Genomic DNA, 25465 nt, shown 5'->3' on the forward strand with positions numbered 1-25465 from the left:
TTAAAATCAGCTAGCATGTTACTTGGAGAGAAATAGAATTTCAATCACCTTAGAAAAACCTCTGGCACAATGTGGGCGGAAAGAACTGGCAGTCAAGAAAAAAAAAAGGATAATTCTTACCACCTGGGGCGATTCAACACGAACCTAAACATGAGTATGCAAGCATTTTGAAATCTGCTCATGCTGGAATGTGGCCGCTGCAACTGTGAATCAAACCCACAACCCTGTGCTGTTTAAGAGAAAGGCAAAGCCACCAGGGCCATTGTGTCCGGTGAATGCAGAAAGTGTTTATTTATTAATACATCAATCACCGCATTATAATTCTTGGTATACAGGCTCATATATGGCAAAAGACAGCACATGAACTGGGAGCACGCAAAACATTATGCAAAAATAGATATGATTAGAAACGATAATAGGATTAATGTATCCCTAAGGGAAAAAAATTACAGTAGGTTCAGCCCTCCATGACTCGGGAGAACATAGTATGAAACCACAATTTTGTTAAGCTTATCACAGTCAGTCGATATTTGTGGAACTACTGAGTATTTATAAATTTTGCAAAAGTAAGGTATTGTTCAGGGAATCATCCGTCTAGTAGAGTAAACTTGCAGAGGACAAAGAAATACCCAAGAGTGCCATCAGGCAGCGCTTGGTTTTTTATAACTCTGCTACTGACATATAAGGCTTTGGATTTTGTGAAAGAATATTTGAGAGGTGATGCCTTTTCATGCCCAATACATTCAGCAACTACGTTGCAAGGCCCTTTTGTTCAACAAGGTCACGGCACTTCTATACCCGTCCACCCAGCACATGAGGAAACCCACACCATCCCAAGAGGCATGACAACTGCCAAAGATCCGTACCTAACCACCGGGTCCACGTTGCCCTGAACAGAAGACACAGCATCAGCTTGGCCCAGTCGTGACAGGAGGGAAAGTGTCGCTGCCGTGTCAGCACCAGAGTTCAGGCTGAACTGTGTCACTTCCTTGGGGATTAGAGGGGTTTCACCTTCACACACTGTTGTCAAGAGATGGCCTGCAGCATTACAAATCAGTATAAGCAGTTACCACTGAATATCTACTAGGCATGGTGCAAAGTCACATGTGCAGTGTTGCAACCATTTTAACAGCTCTTGGTTGTGCCGCGTAGTGCGAACAAAAAGTGCTCCTGGCGATGACGTCACTGTGCGTTGCCTAGCAACCACCTAGCGGAGCGGCGTGTGCTTCGCCTCCTCTCCGTGCCGTGCACATGTTGCCTTGACATGGGAAGTTAAGGAGAGGGAAGGAGAGCATGCGCGCGGCATGCGCTATGATCGGGAAAGAGAAAGAGAAAATGAGAGAGAGTGAGAGAAAGAAATTGTAGCAGCACGAACGAGGCAACATGCAGAGCTGCTGCCGACGCCGCCCGCGTTTCCCCGTTTCCCCGCATTCGCGCCACACACGCGCGGTGTTGTGACTGCAGTAGGCACCTCTGGCGGCAGCTCGGCAGGTTTCGACCAGCCACGCCCCGGGAAGTGTGGAGGCGCACCTTGGCCGTGACGTCACCGGGAGATAAAATCTCAGAGCCGCCGCGACGGCAGCAGAACTCTCGTCGACTCTGTGACGAGTACATGTACCCTTGACATGGGACGCCCAAAGAAGATCCGGACACCCGAAGAAGAAGCCATTCATCTTGAAGTGCGTCGCGTAGCCAAGCGAGAATCTGCGCGTCGACAGCGAGCCGATTCGGAATACCGTGCCTAGTAGCACTTAGCATTTCCTAGCAAAACTTAGCCAAGCCTAGTAAAACCTGGAAGAAGCTAGGTCGATCCCCAGCTCTGCTGTTTACTCCAGCCTTGCACCAGTGCAAGCTGCCCACATTTTTTTACATATAGAGTCGAGCACCTCTACAACGAAATGATCTGTATAACGAAGGAATAATTCTTTCCCGGTTCTACTGTGAGCTGCACAGCGCACGACCTTTACTATGAAGTGACCTGTATAACGAATGATGTTGGAGGCCCAAAGCACTCCGCTATGAAGGCATTCGACTGTACCAGCCTAATGGGTGAAAAATGAGACTGAATTTTATGTCCCAAAGCCACACAGGGCATATGAGCGACAGCACAGAGGGCCAGGCTGAGATTGTGGAGACACTTAACTCTCATGTTCCTTGTTTGGCTTCCCCACATGACACACACATGACAGCGAGAGCCGATGCTGTAGTTATGCAGCTACAAGATGGCATGCGCACTCATACGCTAGCGCCACCTGACAGTATGAATAACTTGGGCGTGAGTGGAACTTGCTAGCTCCTTTTTGGCTGCAGGACGACAGTGTGCAAGTAACTGCCCTGTGAAATGCTTCTCATTCGCCTTCAGAGAGTGGCACCAGGATGATTTAACATTGGACTCTGTTCCATTTGGGCATGCGCAAACATTTCCTGCGCATCCTAGCATGGCGAGTCGAACTCCCTCGATTCGCCAGTGTGTTTCATCAAGGAACTATATTTCTTACGGGCTAACTCATATTGTCTAGAAGAAGCAATAAATGCTCTTTTATTAGAATTAGTATTCTTTGGTAACTCCACCCAGTTTGTGGGGTTTATCTCTACCCAACCTCTTTCACGCCAACTTGGGTCACTAGGTGCATGTCACTGGTCAGAACTGGTTTTGGCACGTAAAACCCCAGAAAGAAGAAGAAGAAGGTGTGTGTCACTGGCTATGTGCCATTTCCATGAACCTTTCTGGTACCCACATGGGTCCACTGAGTATGCGCGACTGGGTAAATGTTGCTCTTCAATAGCAAAAAAAAATATATATATATATTTAAAATTTCTCTGGTGGGGGCAGAATCAGACCTGCGTCACACAGGTTCCTCAAGCTATATGGCAGTGTGTCAAGAGAGAAGTCCAGCTGCAGTAAACGCTTCACACACGACGTGTTTTGGCAGTGCAAATATGATGTTGTCCTGAGATGATTTCTGCCGGAATTTTCTGTATGTTCGCATGACTGTGGGCTGTGCCTTTTATTGATACAGTCAAACCTCTACATAACGAACTGCGATTTAACAAAATTCACGTTGTAACAAACTATTCTAATTTTCCTATATTAGTGCCATTGAATTAACAAAATTCACAATTTAACAAAGTTTTTCGCTGCAAGTACAACTTCCTTATATCGAGGTTCGACTGTATCAGCAAATCAATCATTTCTTAACATCCACCCAGAGCAAGATACATGGCATCTTTGCATTCGACGTCACAGTTGCTATTCAAACCAGTGACCTCAGAGGATGAGAACTTCTACATTCCAATTTGCAAAAAGAGCACCCCATCATTTTGAGTACAATTTGGCCTAATCATCAGGTGTGAATAGTAAGCACTCGCAGAGATAGTCGCTTTAGGTGGTCACAAATTTTTCTTTTTTTTTCATCTCTTTTCCAATGTTGCTCCAAGAACTCCGAGCATTTGCAAAAGAATTCAAACGTAAAAAAGCAGTTCTTAGAGTCACATTTTCAAGCTTATACTATTATGCATTGTGTTAAACCGTACGCATCCCACAGCAAGCTGACAAAATCTGAGTGCATCAAAATTTGTATTTGAAATTTTTATATCAGAGTTGGACTGCACATGAGTCTGGCAACGCTGATGGGTGAGGAAATTAAGTGCCTTCTGCATGGCTGTGCACAGTATTCGAGGGTTTTTGTTTTCGCACGTGCGTCTTGGCGGTAAGCCCGAGGTAGTTTCTGCAGAGATTATTTATTTTGTGCTCTTTTTATCACAGGAGTGAAAGAATTGTGGGCAAAATAAAACGGCAGTGTCATTGCTGTGGCTTTGGGTGAAGAGCGTGCAGAATAAAAAGAGTAACATCATTTTTACAAGTTTCTGAAAGAGCCCATGAATTGTAAGGTGTTGGAGCTGAACGTGAAACGAAAGGACTGGCAGGATTCGAACTCTTTAATGTTGTGATCCGAACACTTAACTCCAAAAAGCTACACGTCCAGCCCACACCTTCTCACTCGCTTTGGTTTCTGCTAGAGCACTCGCAGAGTGGTGATCATGCTCTCTTTTGGTACAGCACGAACATGGTTTCACAACATTTCAGAGCAGACAACACAACACGTCGTCGACGCACAGAGCCCACACTTCTTGCCATCACACAAGCCATGCCGAAATGCCAATCGCTAGCAGCGGGAGGAGCTTAAAGGCAGTGATTTCAAATTGAAAATTCGAAGTTAAAATGTGTGCCAAGCGCCCAGTTTTGTTGTGCAGTGTAATCAGACTGGCCCCTGTACTCTGTTACAATGATGAATTGAGAATAGTTGTGCAACCATGTCATGGTCCCCTTAACAGCAAGCGAACTCACATTCTTAAACACACACATGCACACAGAAACCACAGACAGGAAGACCTTTGAAGCCAGGCTGCATCTTACCAGTAATGAGTACTATCCAGTGGAGGTCCTCCAGCAGTTCCTTGTGGGCAGCAGTCATGGGACTGCCAGCTTGAGGCTGACCCTGCAATAACTCCTGCAGGCGCCGAGTGCGATCCTCCACAACCCTGTTGGCAGAACAGACAGTGCATCCTCTGAGCGTCTGCTGGTGGAGCCATCACAGAAAAAGTGTATAGACAAAACTGCACACAAGGGCAAATTGGTTAATGTACTTAATGTGAGAAGCTGGGCTAGCTAGTAGCTTGAATAGCGCTGTACATTTGAACTCCACTGATACGTCTGTTGGGGACCACGGGAAAAGAAGTAATGCATCATCTGGGAGAACGTAACATCTGACAATGCTTGCAGCAGCGCTACCGAAGAGGTAAAAAGCTGCTCTCACATAAAACTTTATTCGGACTTGAACAAAGCCAACAAACTATTGAAAAATCACTAACTTGAAAGTATTCAAACAAACTATTAAAAACCAAGGAAGAAACTGCTTTCAGTGGTGTTATGAATGATGAAAGGCCAACACATTCGTCACAAAGATTCACATTATACTCCGTGACTCTTCCCCCAGGTTGTCCACATGCTGTTGATCTGCGCTCACCACACCACACACACTTCGCGCCACCCACATCTTCCTTCCCCTCTCGTCGTCACACTCTGGTCCTCTCTCTGGCAGCTACAGTCAAGCGGGCGCGTGCAGTCTCCGAGAACCGCGCCTTGCCTCGCCTCACTTGGAGCTCTTGGTCCCTTTACACCACCACTCTCTCCTCATAGTGGCAACATGTAGTGGTAAACGTAGGCATTGCTAACAGACCGAGAATCAGGGGTGCACAGCTGCAGTTTCTGGGCTTTAGAACTGGGGAAGCAAATGTAACAAATGGGAAGCTACTACACATAAAACGGTGCTGGTGTTTCAAAGTGTAAGAGCCATGAAACGTAACAAGCAGGGATGTATCAATGAGGTGCTACTGTATATATACAGTGCTAAAATCCTTACCCTAGTAAGCATGTCACAGGGTAAATGTAGTGACAGAAGCAGTGAGAAACAGTGCATGCTCTTAAAAGCAGAGTGTCCAACAAAAAGTACCAAAAGTACAAAAAGAGGGAACTCTAGCGCTAGTGCCTATGGGAGCTGCAAGTATGGCAGTTCAGTTAGCATGGAAGCAATCTAAAGTACAGTCAACAACCTATTTTTCGGACGGCCAATTTTTCAGACACACTCGATAAATCAGATGCCATTGCAGTATTGCCACATACCCCATAGAGGAAATGTACGAGGTGTGTTCAAAAAGAAACCGAACTTTTTCTATAACATCTTTGTTGCTTATTGTACAACATTAAGCACTACCTCAAAGTAGCCCTTCAGTTGGCAACACACTGTTCCCATCGTTTCTTCCATTTTTGGAAAGCCTCCTGGAACGCAATTTCTGGGATGACGCACAGGTCTCTTCTTGCATTGTCCTGAATCTCCTCTACGGTTTGGAAACGACATTCTTTCAACGTGGTTTTAAGTTTAGGAAACAGGAAACAATCTGCTAGCGCTAGGTACAGAGAATGCGGTGGGTGGGGCACAACGAGAGTGGGATGTTTTACTAAATAGCTGTGGACAAGGAGCGACGTGTGAGCTGGCGCAATGTCATGATGCAATATCGAAGTCTGGTTTTGCCACAATTCAGGCATTTTACTGCGCACAGAATTCCTCAAATGCACTAGAATTGCCTGGTAGACTTCCTTGTCTACAAATTCCTGCTGATGGACAATGCCTTCGCAGTCAAAAAACACAACCAACATCACCTTGATCTTTGACCGACTAATACGTGTTTTTTTGGTCGCACTGCGAAGACTACACCTTCGTTTCAGTATCATAGCCATAAACTCGCATACGTCTCATCGCCTGCTATGATATTCTTAAGGAGAGATAGAGAGAAAAAAAGTATTAAAATAAAGGGACATCCGCAGGGTCCATTCTCACTTGGGCACTAATCCGGCCAACAGCTTGTGCACGTACTCACTTCAGCGGCTGTAGCTCGCCAACTAACAGCCAGAGCGAAACACCGCAAATGGCAATTTGTTATCTAAACCTGCCGCTACGTGCGCTCAGTAGCCACTGAGCGCTCCCTTTGCCGGTGGGCGCGCTATTTAAAAAGTTCGGTTTCTTTTTGAACACACCTCATATAATGACGTCTGAAATTTTGAACACTGAAATTCTTCACCATCTAATTTTCCGGACTCTTTGGCATGACCGTAGGTTCGAAACGCCAATAATCCAAGCTATCACCACCCCCATTTTGATTATCTCGCGACATCAAACCACTGCTCTTGCATGCCGATCTGCTGGCAGCCACCTCGGCAACGCTAGGCCTAGCTGTCCTGACGTTCGCTACCAAGCTTTCCACTGCTCGATGCTATGTTTTTCATTTAAAGAATTTGCCGCTGTTCACTATGGCACCGACTCCGTCTATGTCATCCTCGCCAATGGCTTTGAAGCTCGGAAAGCAGGACAAGGGTCAAGCACTGCATAATGCCTCTTCCCGAAAGTCAGCTTCGCCACAATACAGCAGGTGTTACGCGGTCAAACATACACGGTGTATTGCGGTGAAGTATAAGAGGCCACTGTCATGGGACACAGTAGGTATTTTTTAATTATACCCGTGTGCATCCTCCATCTCATGTCACGGCAGTACGAGCACCGGTACGCCTAATAAGTGTACTGGCAGGATTTCAGAGCTATTTCGGACGTGTCTGCCTGTCGCAATTTGAGCCCTTGGGGGCAGTAAAAGGCATGCATTCATTTTTTCGGACTTGCCCAATTTTTCTGACTTTTTTCGCAAATTTTGATGACTATACGATGAAATGAAATGTTGACTATACATGGATTTGACTAGACTTTATCCTTTTGGCTGCAAACAGTTTTGCGACTCTGCAAATTGATCATTTTCTACATAATATTTTATCATAAGCGAAACAGTTTGTGATGATTATACATGTGCACAAAAACTCATAGCCTTGCTGTGTTCAGCAAACTATTGGTACATTCAGCTGGTATCAAAATCGAGCACTCTGAACACATCCAGTTCATCCTTTCGGAGTGCCGTGCTCCACCTTTGAGCACTCGGAGGAGCTGAGATCTCACCTTTAACCTGGGAGAACGACCGAGATCTAGCAGAATTGCAGTAACATGCTTCTGCATCTTCTGTGGTTGGCATGACATCAGCGGCAGCGGCATGCCTTGTTTGTTTACAACAGAAGACATGTTGATGTGTTTTCTATTCCTGGCCTCCGATTGCTCTGGCGAGCAGCTGCATGTTTGGCTTGATCCCGCTTTCTTTGGCTTTGAAGAATGGGATCCGCATTGTTGCAATCTGAGTCAGAGTGCTGTAGGGACCAGCCGAATGTACCATACTATTACTTGGAAATTTAAAAAGATAAAGCGACACAAATAACACCATAAGAACATCTGAAGCCAGAAGCATGGAGATTAGACAAATCCATGATCGCAGCACCAGGGTTCCTCATAATTTTTGTAGGAAGCTCCAGCTAAACAAATCTGAGCAAATCAGATGAGAATCAGGAAGGTCTTTCTATCCACATCCTCAGTGCTTACCGGCAAAGCAGGGGCAAGCTATGAGGCAGGACGTGACGACCTAACATTCCCACCACAGACAGCTGGTCACGAAAACGGACCCGATCATCCTCATCTTCCTCAGCCACTTCCTCGTCATCGTTGATCTGCACATAAAGCAAATGTACATGAGGACTACAATACGGCTGAAAAGGTTTTTAGTGCTGATTTTTAGGGGCATGCGAATAATCTAAACTTTTGAATAACGAATTGAATACTGTCCTATTCGTTTTGGTCTTCGAATTGAATAGTCACTATTCGAAAATGCAGTGATGCTACTGCGGACTTTTGATTTGGAGCAATTTTTGGAGCATCAGAAATTTCATTTTAGAGCAATTTGGCATTTGGGAGCAGCTGATTTTTCACATCCTGAAGTATTTCGAAAAAGCGAGTTGCAATTTACATTCAAAGACCTGAATAATTCGTACGTTCTTACGAGAAGCTTGGTAAATATTTCCATCTATTGCAGATCTCGTGGAGAAAAAAATGCTCTTCTGTGCATGCGACACACACACACACAAATTGATATCGTTTCATATATTTCTAGTTTTCCCAGATGTCATTCGGTATATCCAGAAACAGAAATGATGACACATTGGTGGCATGCTGCACTTCAAACAAGCTACAGTAGAACCCCGCTGTTACGTTCCCGGGTGCTGCGTATCCCCGCTGTTACGTTGTTTAAGGCCGGTCCTGACATAGCTCCCATAGGACCCAATGCATTGGTAACCCCAATGTTGTGTCGCAAATGGGGGACCGTTCCCACATCGTGTGTTGTGAACTGCCGGCCCGAGCGGCCATGTTGACTTTTCATGTTGCTTGGCTTGGTGGCTTGACGATGGGATTGGCTGCCCAAAGTGCCGGGGGCAACACCTATGACGTATTTCCGGTTTCCATTAGCAAAAGCATGGCCTTAGAGATCCGTATTTGTTTTCTAAAGACGGTGTCTATGACATGTCGGGGCCCTAAGATTGGTTCTGGCACATAGATGTTCTGTATAAAGTCCAAGGGCGATAACTTCGCCGCGCACCATATGCTGTATGGGCGAGTGAAAGCATGCGAGGGGAGCCGACGACCGCGGCGAAATCTCGCGCGCGCAAGAAAGAAAAGCAGGGACGAAGTGCGCCTTCTTCCGTTCCGCTCGAGGCACCGGCGAGGAAGCGAGGGGGAGGGAGGAAGAGCGGGTGGCGTCGTACTCTGGCATCAACTGTGTACTGCGCGGCGGCACGCGATCGCGCGGGTCGTATCTTGAAGGCGATCTGCGTTGCGGGCAGAGTCTAGGCAGTGTAGGTGCGTCGGCGGCTTGTAGCTCTGTGGGTGCTGTGTGTTCCCGGCGCTCAGTTTGCGAGGAAGCGATAGACACCAGTAGGAAGGTCACTTCGTTCGCTGCTGCTGCGGCGCATCCTCACGCCAGCATTTAACAGTACGTGTTTGCGCTCATCGAGTGTGATGTGTTCATGTTTGCCTGTGCGCGCTGACACCATGCTTGTTAATATAGTTAATAAGCGAATGTTTACATGTTTATAGGGAAGATAAAACTACAATACTACTTACTTTGTATAGCTGCTGAACTAATTTGCAATCGCAATCTATGCTTCGGCTCTCTGGCGAAACTTTTTTCACACGTAAGAATTCAAACAATATTGCGTGCAGTTCAACACTACTCTCATTTCTCAATTTTTCCTGTCTCTCGGCTTTTGCGTTTACCGCCTCTTACGTGTGTCTTTTTTTTTTTAACGGTCCCGTGAAAAACATATCAGCGGGGTTCTACTATACTAGTTGCGTTTCCGGAGTAGATAACGTCCGCCGATGAATCGGCAATTTACCTTGAAGCTACAAGCCTCAGCAGAAACTACACTGTGCCGTCGAGCCGCCTTGCAAGGCAGACGCCGCGTCAGCGACGAGCCTGGCGCTGTGGCTTGATCGGATGCACGCGCTAGTGCTGTTTCGTCTCCTGTTCGCAACTAAGGTTGCAATTAAGGCTTGCCCTATCATCACGTTGCACATTTAAATTCCCTGGTGGTGCACGGTGGCACAACTGTCGGCGATAGACGCCGTCAAATCCAAGACTGTTTGGCGCAGTTAGGCGCAATTTTCGTTGATTGTATAAGGATGGCGCAGTAAATCTCGTTTGGCGCACTTTGGCGCAGTTGGCACAGGAGTGGAATCACTGTAAATGTGAATATTTGTCTATTACTTTTTGAATATTTCAAGAGATCCAGTGCACCCAATTAAACATAAAATTGGAGCAAAAGTATGTTAAATTTTCATCCCTGCGGCCATAGCATAGACATAAAAAATGAGAACTTACGTAATCGAGTAGGCTATGTCATTTAGATAGCCATACTTTACAGGCTATACAGCGATCATTTGCACTCTCTGGAGAGTCCTGCGCATGCAAAGAAACTACTTGTTTGAAGCGTTGTTGCTTTTAATAAACAACGCTTCACAGCATGTTATGTAATGACAGAAACAAGCTAACTTTTAAAAATGTCGCAGTTTCACCCGAAAGGCGAAGCATCAATTGCGATAGCAAATTAGTAGAGAGTTATACGAAGTAAGGATAGTAGTTTTATCAGCTGTTTAAGCTTGGATATCCAGCAGCACCAGCAACGCACAGAACTGTTATCAACGCCGTCAGCGTTTTGCCCACATTCGCACAGAACGCGCGCGGCATTGGTGACTGTTGCCGGTGCCTCTGGGGCAGCTCGGAGGTTTTCAACGAAATCAGAAAGGGACACTAACTTTAAAAATACTAAGATGTGAACATCGCTTTATATTAATAGTGGCAATGTCTGTTGATTATTCGAAAACTACTGTATTCAATATTCGATTCGAATCAATTTGCTCCTGGCACTATTCGATTCGTATTCAATTCGGTCTCAAAAATCACTATTTGCGCACCCCTACTGTATTTAATGTTTGAGATAGTTGAAAACACTTGGCCATGATAAACAAAGGTGCAGTGCCTTGAATAGATACACTATTCTGGTAAAGCCCATCTACAACGTTACAAAAGCAAACTGAGCTGCAAAAGACTGAGACAGGGCAATGCATATGCTTGTGATATGTATAAGGGTAAGATAATGACGCAGACACGGCTCAACATTAAGTGTAGTTCATTAACCCAATAACTAAGGGTGTGCAAATACTCGTATATGAACGAATGGAATCGAATCAAGTAGTGAACGTTCAAATAATTTGATTCGCGAATCGAATATCTACTATTCAATTTTTCGAATATTGGGTGAAACATCCACAGTGGTCGATAGTTAGCGCACGCAGTATTTTCACCATGCGTGGTGTCATTCAGTACAAGCCTCGTCGGTCGGCAGGACAAATCGAAACAATAATGCGACGCGAACACAGGGAGTGACAAATGCAGCGCGTATTTGTCATGGTCCTCCAAGTTTTACAACCTTTGACAGGTGGCAAATGATGCTGAACCCAACAACAAAAAGGCCCCTGCACTACACCGTCGGCAGGACTGCCTGCGCAATGCCAACAATTGCTAGGTGCGAAGCAGTGATCAACTTGCGTGATGAGTGGATCTGCACTATTATCTGTCGTGCAGATTGACTTTCACAAGCCAACGATTACCTGCAAAATCCACCTGACCATAAAGCTAGAAAAACCCTTCAGTACATTGGAAGAAAGCTGGAACGGAAGACTTTCTATGGATTAAAAGGTATCCATAAAACAGAGGTCCACTATTAAACTGAAAACCTCATATAAGATATTCAGTACAACATAAGTTGACTACTTCTTCAGCTTCAGAGAGCAAAAAGCACTTGATTCTATTGAACAGACATTCTATTGAAAAAGAACAAATATTTTCTAGACCTTCATATAGAAATGAGCTTCAATCAGTGCTGGCATACTAATTTGGTGTTCCCTTTAATAAGAGCAGACCACACTGTACATCTTGATTACTATAGGTACCTAAGTTACTGATAGCTTGCAACATTTTTGTTATGGAATGCTAGTAGACTCGCAAGCATGTCCAGCACCATGTTTTCTTGCACAAGATTTATAAGCACTGAACTTTGTGATAAATTTTCTGATATTTGATTCAATATTCGTCTTTATTATTTTTTTTCTTCCTTCGGGCCGACATTCGATTCGAAATCTACACTTTGGTATTTGCACACCCCTACCAATAACCTAAAGAATGTTGGGGATTCGTTTTGATCCTAGAACTGCAGTTGACTTTCCATTCTTAATTTGGAACTTGAGAGGTAGTTGTGCAAGCTTCAACAATGGAGCCTTACCTTAATTAGCACTTAATACTAGAGATTTTAGCTGCAACTAGCGCTTTGTGATCATAATGCAAAATTGCTGAAAGCTTCGTCACCGCAACTTTTACACTTTTAGGGCTATTTAAGCAGTAAGCAGGAAAATACATCTACTGGCACTAAACCAGCCCAGGGACAAATTATACAAAGAGTGCTGCAGGTAAGATGTGTGTGTTCTCGTGCACTTCAAACCCTGCCATTTTTAATTTTTTTGCCTAATGGCTAATGAAAAGTTGCATATCAGGCAATCATAATGATACAAGAAAGAATGGCTATTCATGGCTGAATGCAGGGACTTCACAAGAAACTACCATGGACAGAGGCATTATGTCATGACTGGAACTTTGAACCACACTGGTCCCATGTCCTAATCCAGGGGAGTCTGTATCATCAGTAGTCGCCTGTAATGAAAATTCAATGCAGAATGCTTTGCCCTAGTACAGCTACTGCACACGAACATTAGAGTACTACTGAAATCCATTTTGCAAGTGCAGTCACATTCAACATGAGCTGCAACAAGGTGTTCGTGGTCGAAGGGGCTCCAAGACTGCATGGCAACGGCAACTTACAAATAATTAGTTTAATAAACACCTGTAAGAGGAAGAATTGTCTAGTTCTCATGTGCCAGCGCCACCGTGTAGTCTTGGGGCACCTTCGACCATGGGCAACTGCATTACAGCTCATCCAGTATCATACAGGGTTCTGCAAAGCGTCACCAGATGCACCAACATGTTGGTGTAAGGTGAGCTATTGGGTGTTTTCTGACAGCAGCAAGGTGACGATGATAGTATGACAGCGATGGCATGACCACCAATTTGTTGTACTCCAACAAAGAAACATTACAACCTGTACCACCTGTTTTTTTACAACCTCAGCCTACCCCGAAGGTGGTATAATACAGGTAAAACTGGCATGCACATGCACTTATAAGCAACTTCTTAGTACAGTCACCGAGCGATGAGTTGGACAGCGAGAATTTAGACATGCTTAATTATTTGGGCAGGCCCACGGCACCGCCACTAGCCCCATAGATTTAATACATAAGGACGACCGAAATTTGTGACACATTGCAGCGACCCGTGGGATAGGTTTAGACTCCAACTGCACGACCATGTGCTAATTTTGCCATCAAGTCAACCAGAAATAGCTTTTCATTTTGATGCGTCGCCGGCATGGTCGTCAGCCATGTTGCTAGGCGCCTCCTTGAAATCGAAACTAGCTAAGCCTAGTCGACCTTGTAGTCGCTGATGAGAATTTGGTGCATGCATTCATTGTACTTTCATTTATCTGTAGAGACAGCATGACAATAGTCGAGATACAGGTAGCTATCTTTTAGTGATGCCTTCCGCTTGTTTCTATGCCCCTCTTATCATCCACCGTTTATGGCTGGCTGATCTGATTGATAACGCATGCGGAGCATTACTTTGACTACTGACGAAGCGCAAGAAGTGCGAAAAGGAATAGCATAAAAGGCATTGCTAGAAAATGAGGCCACAAAATGTCTAGGCCCAAGGCAAGCATATACGAGCAGCAACACATCAACAAACTTGGGTCGTATATGTATTTGGACGGTCACTTTCAAAAGTAGAGTGAAACCTCGTTACTACGAACACTGCGTTAACAAACTTTTCAGGAAACCAAACATTTTAGAATAAGAATCGTTATACAGTTTCCGTGTCATGTTAACAGCGCCTCAGTACTACAAATAATTATTCAGAAATCTAGGGATTCTTCGATTTCAGTGTACCCTTCACGGCAGCCGGAACAGTAGGCTTGCAGACAACAAGGTACAGAAAGAAAACACCGGGAGGGGGGCTTTTTTTTTTTTTTTTTCTATTGCGGAGACGATGACACATCAGGTTTTGCGAGCGCTTGCTCAGCCCAGACCAAGTGTCGCCTAGCAACGGAAGCACGCCTCTTCCTTCTTTCGCCCCTCTTTCTGCACATGCCTCTTTTTTCGTTCACGCTTCTTTCTGCAGCCATACTAGCTTTGCACGCGGAGAAATGTAACCTCCATGCTCACGGGAATGCCAAACGGTCGCACTTTCCAGATGGTGCCATTTACATGCGCTTACACTTAGGAATAGTTCAAGTGTCCGCCTCGAGCGAGACAGTTGCAATGTCCAAGGCAATATTGCGCTTTGGAGGCGACATGGAGTTTTCTCTTGGTCGGTGGTTTTCTCGGCGACAGCATCTATTCTGCCCGCACCACTCTCATTATACAGTGCTTCAGAGGTGCGTGGCTGTGGAATTTATGAAAAATAGCAACAGCAGCGGGCTGAGAGCCAACAGCGACGTTTTCGTGGATAGCTCATACGGTCACAACCGATGAACTGAAGGGTTGATGGGTAGAATAGTTAATTTTGGGGCTTTCACTATTACTACCTTTCAGAATAGCGCACAATTCGCCGCAGTCCCCTGCAGTTCGTTATATCGAGATTTCAGGGTACTTTTCATCCCTTTCATTTTCGCAATATTACGCGTGACTAGCAGTGGGTGTGTGAATGTGCGGCAGTATTTCTACACTGTGATAAGATAGGGTGCTTGGCACTGTGCCAAATGCCGTCGCTCATAGACGCCAATGTGTATTGCACTGGTTACGCAAAATTGCAGTGAAAGTGACGATCCAAGCATACAGCTCAAGTTTTTTGGCCACTTGTGGAAAAGTCACTTATTTTGTGGCGAATCTGGTATTTTGGACTCCCAATTATTCAGACATTTTGTCAGTCCCAGTCGAGTCCGAATTATCGGTCCGTGACTGTATATGACATGACACACATGAGATCACTGATAAAGTTGACATTCATTCATGCATTACATTCCTGCATCTGTGGCATTCCGACACGTGCTCTCGTATTCTTAAGGATATTGTTGCTATGCTATGTGACGCATGCGCCAATGACCTAAAAGTGCTACTTGGCATCGAACTTAGAGAAGTATGCATGCATCTGTGGCCTAATGAGTAAAGCATCAAGCTGCTGTGTTGGAGAACCCTGGTTCGATGCCACCATTCGGCACATAACAAGACAGCCAAAAAAGAGGTGAGACAGGAAACTACCTACTATACCTACTGCAAAGTGCCTGGTATGAGGCAAGCAATGCTTCACATTAAAAATTACCACTTGAATGTGTTAAAGAAACATCACGAACCGGGGGCCGAGTCCCATCGGGGGCCGCCAGTCGACTACGCAGGTACAGCTCGAAGACTCGCAGGGTTGCCACCTTCAAGGGTTCAGCGGGAAACACTGCCGGCTCTTGAAGCAAAGGCACCCACGCATCTAGAATGTGGTCGAGTGCCTCCTGCTGCTGCTCGGCGTCTTCTCCAACCTGCACAAGTTTGCATTCACAGAAATGCCAAATCAATGTTTGTTCTGACATTTCAGGATATGCCTAAACCACTGCTTCTAAACTGCTCATAAATTTTAGAACCATTAAAGAAACACTAAAGACAAACATAAATCAGTTAAGACTGAAAAAATATTCTTCCAAAACTATATTTTCATTAATTTTGCAGAAAGAGTTTGATTACTAGTATCAAAGAAAACGAAGGCCAAACTTCAATTTTTTTAATTTTATGTCGATACCTCAGTGCCCAGTTAGTCAGTATGATGTCACAGATTTCAATGTAGTATTTTCCTGTAGTTGGACTGTTGTGGAGCAGTAAAAGTTCTCGAAATTTGCAAACTTCAGTCTTTGGCCACTTAAGAATACCACATAGTCCATTTTTACCAATAAACATTTACCTAGGCTCAAGAAGACGGTGTCAAAAGCCATGACATCATTCACTGAGCTGGTGCGGGAACTTCAATATGGTGTCGCCACCTGTCTTCGATTTTCCAGAGGTGCAATTGATAAATACAGCTCAACTTATTTTTCTCTTTAGTGTCCCTCTAAGCACTGTTGAAATGCCAATGCGCAGTTTCCTAAGTGCCACAGGAGGAATTATTGGAGGCATGGCAATGACAAGATAAACATAAATGTCTCCACTGATTATGTACTAGGATTGTGCAAATATCAATCTTTTATTCAAATTGAAGAAAACACAGCTTAAGCCTAGATACAACGACGTCAGTAAAATCACCTCTTTACTTCGTTATAATGAAATTTCACTACAATGAAATTTGACCCTGCGTGGTGCTCAGCTGCATGAACAGCCATCCGTGGCCAGGCTAGATGAGAAGCGCACTCTCCTCCTCTAGCACACGCATGATCATGTGACCTCCAACACTGGGCATGCAGGAAGACTGCATCAAGCCACCATCCTTCTCACATGCTTGCCTTCACACCCACAGCATATGGTACGTGAGCCACTCATTCTTATGGCACTTGGATTTTATGTAGAACATCATAGTAACGGCGACAGCGAAAATTCACCTGGAGTGTCCATAAAAGTTAGTTCGGATATGAGATCTCACAGAAGCAGACACCTATTCATTGCACAATGCAGAGGTTTCTGTGATAGACTAAAGAAAAAATTCCGTCTGGGAAATCCTTTGCGCACGCTTGGTCGGTAGACTGCATAAACCTATCTGCTCTCAGAATTGCGAAGCACCACTTTACCAGATGGTCAAGCTCAAGTGCAACCTTGAAAATGGATGCATGCTCTGCACAAGTTCGATACACTGACTTCGGTACAAAAAGCTTCTTGCCCAATACGAAGAGTAGCTAACTGGCTCTTGACATCACATGCCGCGGCACAGAATACATACGTTGGGTAAATCACGGGATACCAATAAGAACAGGCAGATGCATCCACAGACACAATAATTTATAAAGGCATGACATCAAATACATTCATGTCATCAGAACAGAGCATCTGGCCACTGACCGCAATGAGATGAGCACAATGCAAGCCTGCTCAAGCCATTTTGCCGCTCCTCCCACACTATAGAGCCATCTGTATTATTGCACCTCAATCCACAGCTGGTTCAAGGTCCTCTACGAACACAATCTGTTATTGGCTTCTCCCCTTGGGGGCCAGCGAGTGTGGGCACCTAACGCATTTTTCTTACACCATGGTCTACACGGAGCACTAGAACAATAAATGCCCTCAAGTCAAATGAACTACGAAAGGAGTAGAAGGAGACTGACCGGTGTCTGGAAGCACGCAGCAGGCCAGGTCGCAGAGGCGCTCGAGGTACGGTACGTGCACCTGCGAGGGCAGCAGGGCGGGTGGGTGGAAGAGTGCGAGGCGCGCCAGCAGCTGAGTGATGCCAGCGCGAGGAGGCCTCACGGCCATCAGGTCGAGCAGTCCACCTTGGAGGAAGCGCTTGAGGTGGGCGTTCCGGTGCTCCCGCTCTCCAATGTGGCTCAGAGTGGCCAACTGCAGAAGGCACTGCAGGGCCACGTGTGCCAGCTCCGCATCCTGGCTCAAGGCACCATACAGCTGCAGTTGATTTATTGATTAATTGAAGGGTCACACCTACCAGCTAACCCTTCTGCTTCAAGGCGCTGTACAGCTGCCACCGATTGGATTTGATCGATTGTGTGAGAACATGTGCCCCGCACTGGCTGAATGCCGACACAAAGCTGCAATATATTTGACTGAAGGACAGATTGAAACGCACACTTGCAGGACCTATCACTGCAGCAGCTAAAACTTACCAAAACTATATACCACATATAGAACAGTGATTTTTGTTTAATAAAGCTATGCATAAGCTGTCAGGGATGCACTGGTGAACAACTTTAAGCAGGTCTCCACTACCTATACTCGATGACAGCCTAAGAATTCAGCACAAGCTCCACCCCCAAAACCACAGTGCACTGCCCTCCGTGCTTTCGCTCGACAAAACAAAATCCCTGAGAGAGAGAGGTGAAGCCAACACTTGCCCCGACTTCACCTCTGAAAGAGAGCTGTGCCAGCTGGAGTCCACTCGCAGATTAACTGCTACTGCTCTGCTAATGTAAATAATAGGCTAATTGAAAAATAAAACCTTGTTGTCACCCACTAATGCGTAGCTTATTGCAGAGAATTTTTGCATTCTGGCTCCAGTGTGAGAAATACAGAATTCATCACATGTGCCCACATACTATGTATTCCTGCGTAAAGGCTGCATTCCCCTTTCTAAGCTTGCGCTTTGTCAGCCGTGCCAGCGGAGCCCACATTGCCCTATCTCCACGCAATATTGCTGTGGTGCATACCAGACAGGTATCTTTAATGAAAATCTGGAGAAGTTTGCCTGGCTGATAACCTGGCATGCTACTCCAAGTGTTGGACAAAAAAAGGAGACAATGCGCCGCAAAGGTGTACAAAGTGCATACCAGAGGAGTGTTGTTTTCCTAATAAGTGACAAGAATGACAGCTAAAGTACAGTGGAATCTCGTTGATACAGTATAGACCACTTATAACGTAAACGCTTATAGTGCAGGACCGGATATAGTACGGTCTTTTCAGACTCCCGTTAATTTTCCCATAGAACTCCATGTATACGCATACCACTTACAGTGCAGCCGCGTGAGACGAAATACTGGTTATAATGCGGCTTCTGCGGGAAAATCTCACCGACAAGGGTGGCAGCGAGCACGCTTCTCAACAAGGTGCACCCACCGACGGGAGAGGAGATCAACGAGGACGATGCGGAGGAGGAGCATGAGACGCGGAGCAAACGACCGGAAACAAATGCGTGCGTAGGTTGTCTAGGCGATGGAGAAACCTTTTGCTCGGCTGTTTATCAGCGGTGCGTTTTGCACTGAACACGGCTTCAGTTTCTGTGCACCCGTCGCGATGCGTGTCGTGAAGCGCGAGCGACGCTGTCAATTTAAGCAGTGTTCCGCAAATTTAGTTTGGAGCTACAGTACAACCTCGTTAATTCGGAAAATCGGTTAATTCGGACTTATTTGGCCGCACATGGGTTAATTCGGACTACTTTCAGAGCTCGGTGAGCGAGGAGCGCAGCAAATGTGCGACGCAAAAGAGCAAGAACGGCGCTAGCGTCCAACCGAAACGAAGCGGCGGAGTCCGCATCGCCACAGGCATCAGTTAAAATTGTATGTGAATGACAGCAATGCCGGGACGCTTCAAGCCTATTTGTGTCTTTAAAGCCTGTATTCTTGCGTTAACCGCCGCGTGCTTTCGTAACTGCGTAGTCGTCATCCACGATCGCGTCGATAGCGGCCGCGGTTTTCTCCGCAGCGGTTGCGGCGAACAGTAGTTTCGTTTTTACATGGTACGCGCGTCGGCCGCGTGCCTAAAAAACTGCGTAGTCGCCATCGATGATCACATAGATAGCAACCGCGGTTTCGACTGCAGTTGTTGCAGCGAGTGGAAGTTAATTCGTTCAGACTCGGTGCGTGCGTCGGGCGCGTGCCTTCAGCACCGCGAATTTGTCGCCGTTCATAATCACCTCGATAGCGGTCACGGTTTTTTCCGCAGCGGTTGTGGCAAACAGTTGTTTCGTTTTGACTCGGTGCAAAGCTGTCGAGCTTGAAGAGCACCGGCTACATCGCGATTATGTTTTCGCCAGCTCAATGGCGAAAATGTAATCGCGATGTGCGCGCGATAGTACAAAGCGTGTCTACATGCTTGGTCTACATGTTCTGCATACGTGCAGGACTTGAAAATCGTTGTTTTGGTTATAGTGCGGTACCGCTTATAGTGCAGATATTTGCGACTCCGGCGACTTGCGTTATAAGCGGTCTACACTGTACAATCTTCATAGGAACCGGGAAATAAAGCGTATCATCCGAAAATCATATCGTCCAATTATTATCCAATCAAATCGCATTTTCGGGAAAAGAAACACAAATGTATTATCCCAAAAAACGTATTTTGCAGAATCGTATCAATGAGATTCCACTGTACTTATCAATCCCCCCCCCCCCCTTCCCGCTCATGTGCTGAACACAGGCAGGCTTTTCAAGTAAAATGTAGCAAATGAATTCTGCCATGCACAGGCACAACCCACCTGTAGTAACAGCTGTGGAGTTTCATCAAATGCCCCTTTCCATTCAAGGCCAGGCCGCAGTGTTGGAGTCTGCTGTGCTTCAAAAAGACCCACAAGCTTGCGAGGTACTGAATGTCATTCAGTCAAGGGAAAGACAAGGCTGGCTTTTTCATGAGCACAGTCAATCAACCGGTGCAATACTCGTAAGCAGCATGGATTCAGAGCAAACAGTGGCGCAAGCAACGGGGGGGGGGGGGGGGGGTCGGGTGTTGTAACCCCCCACTGAGGCCAATTTACCCCCCCCCCCCCCACGCGTCCAGCCCCACCAGTCCAACGTGTACCTTCAGCACTCTGTTTGCATTGTCATTACAATTCAGGAGGTGGCTTGACGTCGCATTTTCCTGATTAACAAAAACACTCTATCACTGTCTCGTATTTATTCATTCACTCTTAAATTACTTTGAGTAAAACGCTGAAAAAATAAACATCGTCATCATCCTTAGTGTCACTATTAAATTATCAGGCATTTTATTTGCTGTTGGATTCCTCTGGCTAAAGCAAGGAAATTGCATATTATGCAAAGTTATTGCTTCCCCCCCACACACACAAAAATTTACCCCCCCCCCCCCACCTCCCTGGCAGAAATCCTGGGTGCGCTAGTGAGAGCAAGGCACCCAACTTCCTATGTGGTAGTGCCCTCTATTAAAACAAGATCGTTTGGAATTACTTTCCATATTCAAAAGTGACTTATACCATTGTTTTCCTTTAGCATAGGGTGACACAATCAGTGCAATGTGTGCACTTTCTTGTTGCCACTAGTTGGAACATGCAAAGTAATGTTGCATCCCCGTGTGCACACACCAGACACTGTGATTGAAAGCGTTAAAGGATAGCCACGGAGCAGACACAGCTGTCCTTCCAACGTGTCACGAGTAATGCAAGGTCAGAGCCAATCCATCAGTGGATACACAGCATCGAGAACTGAAAGTTCCAGGAGAGCAGCTGTTCCGAAAGCAGGAGCAGGCGGCGTAGCAGGTTGCGGTCCTCAGGTCGCACTGGACCTGTGCCCAGACGATTGGCTGCTTCTCGGAGGCCCTGTTGGCAGAACTGGAACACCTTCCGCAGATGGTTGGCCTGGGTCCGAAGATATAAAACATGTCATCTTCCTTCTATTAAAGCAGCAATCTTCAAAATATTAGGAGGCCAAAAAAGCCGTAAAGAGTTAAATGAAGATTTGTCTGGCAAGGGAGCAGCATAGCTTATGTATGTACAATAGATAACAAAGCATAAGACAAATCACGCTAATGTTTTATTGGGTGCCGTGCACACCAATAGTCATCTCGGCTTATTAGTACTGAGAGTAAGAACTAGAGGCTTTGCGTTGGTTCTGTGAAATCAGTGACAGGCATAGGCACAGCAGTGATATAAAAAATGGCGAAAGCAAGAGCAAAGAATGTGATGCAGACAGATGTTCATCAAAGCTAAAATTAGCCCCCCCCCCCCCCCTCTTATGCCTATTTCTAGTGTATGAGCTTGCAGCTTTCACTCCAATATGCCCACAAGATTTTTTTCTACTCTTTAATGAAACAAATGGCTGACATGTTATGCTTGGCCTCTCAAGAAAGCTATCCTAGGCTCCTTTACATAAAAGATTAGCCAACAGTTAAACAGGTCATGCTCCACCTTCCAGGGAAAAGTCCCTCTTCACAAAGTAGCTCAGACCCGGAATGGTGGGTATACAGTAGACGGTCATTACAATGGACCGTAATAATCCAACAAGAAAGATCCACTATACTGTAGAACCCCATTGATACGTTTCTCAAGGGACCATGAAAAATAAATGTAACAGGCAGGAAAACGTAACTGTGAGGAAGGCCACCGATCGGCGGCACAGCTATGTCAGAAACAGCTCTGAATGGCTGCCAGTACAGTTATTAGACGTCTCGGAGCTCGTACTGTGACCGAGGACGGTGCTTGAACACGTGTATAATTAAGGAACATGTACAATGTTTCGCGACAGTAGACCCTTTCAACTCTCTTGACCACAATATTTTCCTTATGTTTTACCGCATAACATGGCTCCATTGCGGCAAAGCTGACTTAGGAGAACCAGCGATTATGCTATGCATATAAGACCCTTGCCGGCTCCAAAATAATTGTAACACTGCACTCGGTGGACCTGGCCCAGTGTGCGTGGTTCCCGGTAGGCTTTACCTGATGCACACTTCACTTCGGGTGCTTCGCCAACTGCTCTGTGCACATATGTAACTGTGCACGTCTGTGCAACTTTGGTCACTTACTAAAAATTGTCGTCCCTTACTGCAAACTTCCGTCGCTTACTGGAAACTTCGTCGCTTCCGTCACTTACATAAATTTAGCTGGTGCTAAATTTATGTGACCGCCACATTCAAACGCAGCACAAGATGCAGGAACATTACAGACTGGCAACGTATTGAGGGGAACATAATACATGGAAGCTCTCTATCTGGCTTTTATAGATTACAAAAAGGCATTTGCAGTAGAGATACCAGCAGTCATAGAGGCATTGCATAATCAAGGAGTACAGGAGGCATACGTGAATATCTTGGCAAACATCTACAAGGATTCCACAGCTACCTTGGTTCTCCACAGGAAAAGTAGAAAGTTACCTATCAAGAAAGGGGTCAGGCAAGGAGACACAATCTCTCCAATGCTATTCACTGCAAGACTGGGAAGGCTTAGGAGTGAGGATCAACAGCGAATGACATTGTCCTATTCAGCAACAATGGGGACGAATTACAACAAATGATTGAGAACCCTAACCGAGAAAGTGTAAGAGTGGGGTTGAAGATTAGTATGCAGAAGACAAAGATAATCTTCAGTAGCCTGGCAAGGGAAAATGAATTTAGGATCGCCAATCAGCATCTAGAGTCTGTAAAGGAGTATGTTTATCTAGGTCAATTACTCACAGGGGACCGCAGGCTTTAAATGCGGAGAGATGTATTAAGGATCATGAGAAGAAAAGTTACAGAAGAACGAAATTGGGTTGGAGTGCATACGGCAGGCATTGCCAAATCCTGACTGGGAGCTTACCGCTGTCGTTGAAAAGAAAAGTACAATCATTGCATTCTACCGGTGCTAACATATGGGGCAGAAACTTGGAGGTTAACAAAAAATCTCGAGAACAAGGACCACAGAAAGAGCGATGGAACGAAAAATGTTAGGTCTAACGTTAAGAGACAGGAAGAGAGCGGTGTGGATCAGAGAGCAAACAGGGATAGCCGATATTGTAGTTGACATTAAGAGGAAAAACTGGAGCTGGGCATGCCATGTAATGTGTAGGATGGATAACCGGTGAACCATTAATAGTTACAGAATGGATACCAAGAGAAGGGAAGCGCAGTCGAGGACGGCAGAAAACTGGGTGGGGTGATGAAGTTAAGAAATTTACAGGCGCAAGTTGGAATCAGCTAGCGCAAGACGGAGGTAATTGGAGATCGCAGGGAGGGGCCTTCGTCCTGCAGTGGACATGAATATAGGCTGATGATAATACATGGAAGTCAATGGTATTTAGGTCGGGACCGCAAAAATGCGACTTAGCAGCCGGGAAAACTCAGCAGCAAGGAACATATCAACGGGGTCCTACTGTATCCGAAGTCAGCTCTGTGCAAAATTGGGGCGACAGTATGTTGTGAAATGGTGGAAATTTGCGACACACACCAGTCAAGGGTTTGATAACTGGAACTCGGAGGGGACTGCAAAAACAATGAAAAATTCAAAAGTATATAAACAAAAATAGATTTACACAGTAAATGCACACACTAGCGGCACGTAGGTTGCCTTGTTGTCCGCTGCTTGCCGGATGCTGGCTTGTGCAACTTGTTGCAAGCATAGCATAGGCAGACCAAACTAAGCAATGGAATGGTCTGTTATGTCCGAAAGTATGTTGTATGCAAATTCGTTGCGACAGGCATGGACTGTATACACACACAGACACAACTAACTAGCTTCATACTCACTTCAAATGACTTCTTGGCTCTGAGGTGAACCTCCCACGTGAGGCCAACATCTGTTGCTCGTGTTGAACTCGAGAATTCAACCAAAAGAGCACTTAGTAGGGAACAGCCAATAGATTGCTGGAAGAGAAAATGAATATATAAAAAGTTAGTGTGCTCTTGTGTTAACGGTACACAGAAATAGTGCTGTATTTTTGTTTGTATTGACCACAGAGCTTCATACTAAAAATTACTAGCGGAAACTTTGGCACTGTGACCATTCAGCTGCCACGAGAATGGTGGTTAGTACGTCGATTTGTATAATTTTCATGCATGTGGATTCAGACTTTCTTTTAGCAGTGTTTATTATGCTTCATCTTCTGAAATGGGATATCATAGGTTATTAATGGGAATCAGAGGTTATTAGATGCACGAAGGCATTAAGTTTACGCACACATGCATAGTAATGGAAAATTGTTGCATTTATAATGCAGTATTTTGTTGAATGTGCTCAATTTGCAGTCACAGAGCTGTTTGAAAACAAAAAAAAAATGGAAGTTCATGCAAATTTACGTACTACCCATGATTTCCACGACGGCTGAGTCGCCTTGTGGGATGAAATCCTGGCGGCATTTTGATGGGGGCGAAATGCAGCAACGCCCCTGTACCATGCATTTCGTGAACATTAGAGAAACTCAGGTGGTCAAATTTAATCTGGAGTCCCCCACTATGGCGTGCCTCATAATCAGATTGTTGTTTTGGCACATAAAACCCCAGAATGTATTTGGGGGGGGGGGGGGGGGGTGAGTCGCCATACTTGAAGCTCCCATAGACCACTAGTGCCAGATATCACTCTAGCAATTTTTGTAGGAAGCTCTAGGGTACTGACCACATCAGCATGTACAAAGGACTCACAAGGTTTGGGCATTGCAAAACACAAACAAGCACAGTGCATAAATCACGCGGTGACAATGTCTACAAAACACTACACCAATGCTAAGTTGCTATATTCATTACAAAAATAGATATTGACAATCTTTAGGCTTGTTATAGTCAAACCAGGTTTCTTATTTTGTCTACACAAAATCTCTCAAGTGTCTAAAGACAAACATCAGTAAGGTTTCTTTTTCCTTTTGTCTATTCCGAGTCTATAGAAAAATGTCAATGAGCTGCCTCTTTCTTTTTGTCGATTCACAGTCTACGGACTTTCTCTAGCCTGTTTACACAATTTTTTTTATGAAGGATGGCCCCCTAAGACCCAA

The 25465-nt window shown here is 45.3% G+C and overlaps 1 protein-coding gene across 1 annotated transcript in view; it reads right to left on the reverse strand.

Moving 5' to 3' along the window:
* Window positions 1-25465, reverse strand: part of LOC119460846 (exportin-4) — a 79822-nt gene that overhangs the window by 45954 nt on the left and 8403 nt on the right. Inside the window, exons 5-12 of the mRNA XM_037721944.2 lie at window positions 24228-24344; window positions 21198-21363; window positions 20251-20357; window positions 17426-17729; window positions 15494-15666; window positions 8031-8155; window positions 4418-4542; window positions 867-1038 (exon numbers count right to left, since the gene is read on the reverse strand). Of these exons, the coding sequence (XP_037577872.2) occupies window positions 867-1038; window positions 4418-4542; window positions 8031-8155; window positions 15494-15666; window positions 17426-17729; window positions 20251-20357; window positions 21198-21363; window positions 24228-24344 (1289 nt within the window). The remainder of the gene's footprint in view (window positions 1-866; window positions 1039-4417; window positions 4543-8030; window positions 8156-15493; window positions 15667-17425; window positions 17730-20250; window positions 20358-21197; window positions 21364-24227; window positions 24345-25465) is intronic.

The sequence above is a fragment of the Dermacentor silvarum genome, chromosome 8 (genome assembly GCF_013339745.2).
Source record: "Dermacentor silvarum isolate Dsil-2018 chromosome 8, BIME_Dsil_1.4, whole genome shotgun sequence".
In the NCBI taxonomy this organism is placed as follows: Eukaryota; Metazoa; Arthropoda; class Arachnida; order Ixodida; family Ixodidae; genus Dermacentor; species Dermacentor silvarum.